The 7,347-nt window shown below is 40.4% G+C and overlaps 1 protein-coding gene across 1 annotated transcript; it reads right to left on the bottom strand.

Annotated features, from left to right (window-relative positions):
- Window positions 1-594: 594 nt before the first annotated feature.
- LOC139651432 (fatty acyl-CoA hydrolase precursor, medium chain-like) lies at window positions 595-5,094 on the bottom strand. The gene is made up of 7 exons (XM_071528341.1): window positions 5,016-5,094; window positions 4,152-4,341; window positions 3,898-4,036; window positions 3,173-3,306; window positions 2,935-3,088; window positions 817-921; window positions 595-723 (listed from the first exon to the last, which is right to left on the bottom strand). Exons 1-7 carry the CDS (start codon window positions 5,092-5,094, stop codon window positions 595-597), a joined length of 930 nt encoding a protein of 309 aa, XP_071384442.1.
- Between the last annotated feature and the right edge of the window lie 2,253 nt (window positions 5,095-7,347).

The raw sequence follows: 7,347 nt of genomic DNA, 5'->3' as shown, positions 1-7,347 counted from the left end.
CAACAGTCACATATTTCATTGCGTCATCATCTGCAGAAACATTTCTACCAAACCATCAGTTTTTCATTACACTGCATGTTTTTTTACTTCCAAATTGGATGTTTGAAAATTCTATTCTATCTAAACTCACAATTGGAAAAAGCCATCCTGCTTCGTCACTATTGCAACCAATCATGAGAGGCACATTATGCATCTCATGACTTTGGAAAAGCTCCTTTGCAGACCTGAGCAGGAACTTCCCGTCAACAGTCACTCCAGGCTGTATCACTACATCCTATAGAGGACAAGACAAACAACTCAATAAATGTTCCAACGCTGCCACCAGATAATATGGAAAAACAGAGACATGTAGGCATGATGCAAAACCAATAATTACTGAAATTGTGATTGTTGCAACTGACTGACACTTGGAAAAAATCCTGTTGAATTTTTCTCAGTATGAAAATCTGTCAATTGGAATATGCCTAAGCTGAGGCAAGCCACCTTCTCAAGTACAAGGAGTGCTATTCGCAAAAATTCTCAATTAGATCATGGCAACACCCTGAGCAACTTGTTTATGTCTACGACACAATAAAATGTTGCTATGGTCACTTTTTATAACCAAGATTCTGTAAATTTCACCTCTTTGTGAATCTTCACAATGTCGTCAAATGACAACTTCATCACACATTCGGCAATCTTCTCTGTGGTGGAACTGTCACAGCCTGAGAGGTTTGCTATTATCTAGAATACAAAAAAAATAAGTCATCATGTGCATTTTTAGGGGCATTTTTAAAAATATGTAATTTGTGTATCTATTGTAATTCCTTAACTCACCTGGGCTTTAGGCAAAGGGTTGGGGTTCATGATTATGTCCATTGCTGCAGAGCCACTCTCAGCTATCGCACCATGAAACAAGCCAGCAGACAATGGAGAGAGAAGCTGCCCATGAAATGGAAAGCAAGAATGTCAAGATGTTGGTGCTGTGATGTTGTGCTCATAAAAAACTGCAGCAGTAATATTTGCGTGGAATTGAATGTATAAATCCTATGTGTTGACGAAATGAGGAGTTGAGATAAATCATGTCAATCATGTAGGGAAATTCAAGTATCATACCACAGCAAAGAAACATACAACACCAATGCACAAATAGCCAAAACAAGAAACAGTAGGGACAACAACAACAGCAATCATGGAAAGTAGCCATCACAAAATAACATTTTTCTATGGCCTCTGGGGGTTCAGGGGCTTGGGCACCTGCCCTTTTGGTTTCCATTGCAAAAAGTTCCCTTTTTGGCCAGGTCTAAATTTTAAGTTTGTACCCTCAGCCAACCCCTTACACAAAAACACTGGCATAGCTGTCAGTTCCAAACTGCTTATGTAAAAAAACAAGAAGTATCCACCCAGACAGCACCCGATCCTATTTCTGTGAAATGGTTTAGTCCTGTCCCACTCGAACTTGTGGGCACGTATAGCGCGCATAGCGTTTGGAGGTGAGATCACGGTGCAGCGGTGCTAAAACACACGACGATGACACGCGCCCCCTGCCCCCGTAAGAGGAGAGATTAGGAGCCCCACAGGTTAGTCATCAACCTAAACTTGGTCCTTAAATAGGTATTTAAGGTTTTCAATTAACTTGTGTTTAGCAACATACCAGAATGACCTATTGCCAGCTGAAAAGTAACTGAAAGTAACTTGAAGTTATTTTCAGTTACATCCCTGTTTGTAACGAATATATAACATGTAAATACTTCAGTTTTGATTGATTGAATGGGTCTTCATTGTTTGGCTTCTCTGGTTTCTAAATTTGCTTCTAAACTCCTAACAATAATAATACAATTCATTTGTATAGCCATTAGCCAACATGCCAAACGTTAAAATAGAACTAGTGGGCCTACATGATCCCTGTCACATGAATACATAGCTAAATAGCTAATAGTAATAATAATAATAGTAATAATAATAATAACACATTTTATTTGTATATCACACTTTTAAATACGGTGTGAAATACAAATATCTCATGTTAACACATGAGATGTTAACATTTTGAGAGCTGAAGTTTTCAATGTAGACAAAAAAAGTTTCTGTCCTTCACGTAGGTTCTGATCCAGTTAAGGACCGGACCAGAGTCCACCCCATTTGTTTAGTCTATTCAGTAGTATGTAGTGATCGATAGTGTCAAACACAGAGCTAATATCGAGAAGGACAAGGATAGAGACCTTATTTAGTCCATGTTCATACGGAGATCGTTTACCACTTTAACAAGAGCTGTCTCTGTGTTGTGGTGAGGTCTAAATCCAGAGTGGAACTGGTCGTTGAAGTGGCAGTTTACAATTAAATAGCTCTTCAGTTGATTATATATTATTTTTTCCAGGATTTTGCTGAGAAAAGGAAGATTGGATATGGGTCTAAAATTACTGATAACTGGTGCATCTAGATGTTTTTTTTTTTAAAAGTGGTTTAATAACAGCAGTTTTTAATGTATTTGGAAAAACACCAGCTTGCAATAACAATTTTTATATATACACTATATACACTCTAGTACTCAAGGCCTACAGTACAGGATAGGTCTCCAGTCAGGTGAAGTTATGACTTGGGCATAGCAGAGTAACTGCAGAGTTATGACTGATTGTAAACCTTAGGAGGGGCAAATCCTGCCAGGGATAGGAATGTGAAGACAGCCATGATAAGAAAGCTTGCTGATTCTCATGTAGACTAGGGTACATAACCTCATGTTCATTCTCTCTCACTGCAGTGGGATCCTGCTAAGACACTTCTTAAAATACAGTTGATGCAGTTTGTAGTTCTGCACCACCTGCCTAGAATTTGATAGCTGCAGGCAGAAAACATGTGCTAAACCGCTGTTGGCCACTGTGGTGGATTGGCATTTAGTCACCCGTAAATCATTACACCATAATGTGTGTGTGTGTGTGTGTGTGTGTGTGTCCTCACCAATAGGGATACGCTCACTCCACCAGCAGACTCCCCAAATATGGTGACTGAACCTGGGTCTCCTCCAAAGTTGTGAATGTGCTCCTGGACCCACCGCAGGGCTTCCACCTGGTCCAGCAGGCCAAAGTTCCCCGGCATGTTCTTGTCTCCTGTGCTGTGTAGAACACATGGGGTTGGAGATGATTAAAGTACCCAGTTAGACACACAGTCGGTCCGGTGCGGGGCGGGACAGTCTTACCTAAAGAACCCCAACATTCCGAGGCGATACTGGATCAGAACCACGACCACGTCCTGGTAAGCAGCCAGAGCAGAACCATCATATGAGGATGCAGAGCCGATGGTCAGTCCTCCTCCATGGATCCAGACCATCACCTTGTTGGCAAAATCAATGACATATCACATTATTGGGACTTTGCATACATGCAGCATTTAATCTCTCTAAGACAATATGTATCTAACCATAGATATGTCCATCTATCAAATCATCTATCTATCCACCTATGTACACTACCAGTCAAAAGTTTGGACTCACCACATTTTTCTTTACTTTTACTATTTTCCACATTTTAGAATAATGGTAAAGACATCAAAACTATGAAATAACACAAATGGAATTATGCAGTGACCAAAAAAGTGTTAAACAAATCAAAACTATCTTATATTTTATATTCTTTAAAGTTGATGGAAAGGCAAAGGCTCTGGAAAGAAATTCATACGTAGGCATAAACTTCACTATTTGTATTTGTCTAAGAAACAAATTTCAAGCATTTAAGCATAAGCCTTTAGATCAAAATTACTTCAAGAAAAAGAAACAACATAGTACATTCAGTGAGGTGTGTCCAAACGTTTGACTGGTTGTCTATGTTTCTACAATGTTTGTTTGACAAATGAACAGACTGATCCAAATGAAAAATAAAAGAGCCTTGGTATTGCTTGATCTGATTTGTCTGCTCAAAGACTTACAGGCAGTTTTCGATTCTCAGAGGGTTTGACAGGTGTGTAAATGTTGAGATAAAGGCAATCTTCAGATTTGTCCGGGAACTCAATTTCCATCGATACATTTCTTGTTAATTCTACGAGATACTCTTGGTCTTGGACACATCTGAAAAATATTTATTTTATTTCCATGAGTCATTGAAGAAGTTTGGGGTTTTTTGTCATCATTATCATCTCTGTTGAAATGCATGTGTCTTCGTCTCTGCTCTTCTGTGTCTTACATGGGTGGCTGCTGGGTGGCATCCCTCACTCCTTCCCATCCCTCTGCAGGCTGGGGTGGGGCCAGTCTCAGAGGGCCGACAGGTGGCTTGGCAAACGGCACACCCAGGTAGGCATGGACCTGTGTCTCCTTCCCCTTTACACTCACATTCTTCCCTTTCAGAAGCCCCAGCTTTGTATGGACTACAGGCCCTGTTGGGACGTTAGGATTGAGTCAGTCATGGTGCAACTGGAAGAACAGGAAGTGACTCTCAACAAGACTTTAGCAACTGTATTTTTACATTTTGTCAACACAATAGAGTCAGTGTGACAGAAACTATTTTCCTTATTTTATTTTTGCTTATTTTTACCAAACCATCACGGTTTAGTGCTGTAGCCTACTAAACCATAACTGTACATATTGTGTTACAAGTCAAGCCTATTTTCACATGGGTGTGCCAGTGTTTACCCCCAGAAATCCATTTTTGGCAGGGTGGAAAAGCTTCTGAAACACCATGGGACACAAAAACTCATCAAAAACATACTAGTGAATTTGTTTTGAGGATAGCTTTTTAAGGCAGGACAACCCCCATCTATTCAGTGGTAAATGCATCTAACCTCTGGACATACTGTAATGCATTACCAATATGTAGGTAAAAGGTCATATGGGGTAAAGCTTAAACGTGAATGGGTGAGCTAGCAGGCGTGAACTAAAATCAACGACTGATTAAACCCTATCTACAAAAGATGCATTTTAATACCAGACAGAAAATCAGAAGTATGCTAATATCAGGTTATTGACATATTTGTTCTATCTACAATCGATACACATATTCTTATGTAATTGCCAGTGTGATTGTGTCCTGAGGTAAATTTTTCGTACTTACCAAGTAAGTCTGCAGCAACACACAGAAACAATATAGATAGTGTCAGGAAGACCGGAGTTTGGTGTGCAGGGGGCTTCATGGCGGACGGATTGGTTGCGACACTCCTTTGGCTTTGGAGCAACCTGACTGCGACCACGACGAAGAACCGATTGAAGACTAGGAAGTGGCAAACTTGGTGTGTTCGCTTTATACCTTCGACCGAGGTAGTAGAGTAGGCTAATCTGTACCTTCTGGATTAGTGTACAAAGGACAAGGTGCGACTAGATAAAGCCAGTAGTTATAGTCAACAACAAGGGGGGTTGTAGCCAATTCAGTGGTCTGTCCACGGACCATGGTCGCTAACACGGACCAATGGTTAGGGGTTGTGGTCCGGATCAGTCAGTGAGTGGTCTGGAGTGGTGTTTGTGGTCCTAATCCACCTTCTCCCTTCTCTCTCCTCCTCTGGCCGTGTTTGCAACACTTTTGTTAGCCGAATAAATGTCGGAAATCATAATCCTTTGTCTATTAAATATATTCTATTATCGATTATGCCTTTATTCTTATTGTTGCACTGTATTTTGCAGTTTGTGTGGTTACACCTAGATAGTAATAGCTACTCACATATCCTATGCATAGATAGATAGATAGATAGATAGATAGATATGTGGTAAACCTGGTGTGGGAGGAAACGTTCGGGGGGGGGGGACTAGATAATATAGTTGAACAATATGCACTGTCGAAATTGTATATGAATGGTATAACATGCACTTTTAGTCTCAACTATTGAAGCCTATGGAATTTTATATTAATAATTATGAAAATGCCTATTCATTTGATTGTCTGTTCCTGTCTTTCTTGGTGGTCTTTCATTTTCAACCGCTTGGTGCTGTGCGTAAGCATGGTCAGAGCTGTGCTTAAATTTACGCACGTTCTCAAGCATAAGTACAAATTGATAAATCCGACTCTTTGCTTAGAAATGGTCGTACGCATGGTTTACACACATATTTGTACTTACGTACTCTTGATAAATGAGGGCCCAGGGCCCTCATTTATCAACATTGCGTAGAAAAGGTTCTAAATTCTCTCTTACGAATACAATTTAGAATGTGCCTAAGTACAAAAAAATCGGTATTTATCAAACATGCGCACGCCGGTCGTACGCACACCAGTAAGTAATCAGCGTTGATAAATCCCACACGTTCTAAACCACCATGCTCGTGCACGTTCGAGGTCATTTGCATTCAGAAACGCCCCCAATTAACCATATATGGTAACAAAACATCCCTTTAAAAACCACGTGAAAATTGCTTTTTTTCCTCACCGCAATTATGGCGAAGAGAACAAAGAAAAGAAACTTTTCTGCAACCGAAATTGAGGTGCTTGTTGCTGAAGTAGAAACCAACCAAAAGCTGTTGTTTAGTTCACTTAGTGCAGGTGTAACTAACAAAAGAAAAAATACTGCGTGGGAGATGGTAATGAGTGCAGTTAATTCTGTAGGATCTGAGGAGAGATCTTTGTCAGAAATTTAAAAAAAAATGGTTTGATATTAAACTCAGTGCAAAGAAACGTGTCACTGCACATAAGCGTGATATTTGTTCAACTGGAGGAGGACAGAGCACAGCAGAACTCTCACCTTTAGACACACGCATTGCCAGCATCATTGGCGATACAGCTCTCTCTGGCATCATTGAACATGGAGACAGTGACTCTGTACCCACAGAACAACCTGGACCATCGAACATCCATATTGACGGTAAGAGAAACAAACCACTGTGTTTGCAAACCTTTATTTCGATGTGTAAGAGAAAATTATTGTAAGTGACAGACTAACCATGAAATAAATGTTATTTATGTTAAACCAAATTTGACATTAATGTGAAAATATATTTTCCTAAATAACTCAGAAACTTTGGCCAGTCCCGTGGTCGAGGAGCAGGGGCAGGGGCCGTCCATACCTCCTTCGGTGCGTCGGGAGCCAAGGGTCTTGACTGACGCGGTTCTACAAAATCAAGAGGACACGACCAAAGCAATAACTGAAATAAAGGACCAACTCACAAACATTTCCAATGTATTGATGGAAATAAATGCATCACTAAAACAAATTGCTTCCTGTGCAACCCAAATTGTTAATAAACCTTAGACTGTTAACTAATATTGTGATGTCAGTCATTTTGTCACCATGCTGAAAAATGTTTTTCTCTAATTTTTCTAAGCTCGGCTAATGGGCAGACTTACCTAAAATCTCTGTATGATCCCAGCTCTTGTCTGAATGGCAGCGGCATTAGGAGGTGGTAGAGGCTCTGCGTCAGGTATGGGGTCGTCTGGTCTTGGGGGTTCCTGCAGCGGGACGCCT

Source organism: Centroberyx affinis, unplaced genomic scaffold (assembly GCF_046629955.1).
Source record: "Centroberyx affinis isolate AG114_WGS23_722 - 3 ecotype Tasmania unplaced genomic scaffold, CSIRO-AGI_Caff_v1 ptg000121l_1, whole genome shotgun sequence".
Classification (NCBI taxonomy): Eukaryota; Metazoa; Chordata; class Actinopteri; order Beryciformes; family Berycidae; genus Centroberyx; species Centroberyx affinis.
This window is presented reverse-complemented; position numbering and strand designations above follow the sequence as displayed.

Bases quoted from the DNA above. Each gene is read 5' to 3' on its own strand.
- LOC139651432 (XM_071528341.1), bottom strand. From the start codon at position 5,094: ATGAAGCCCCCTGCACACCAAACTCCGGTCTTCCTGACACTATCTATA. The intron at 3,307-3,897 runs GTAAGTCTTTGA...TTTGCCAACAAG, and splicing joins CTGAGAATCGAAAACTGCCT to GTGATGGTCTGGATCCATGG. The intron at 922-2,934 runs GTGAGGACACAC...TTTCATGGGCAG, and splicing joins GAGTGAGCGTATCCCTATTG to CTTCTCTCTCCATTGTCTGC.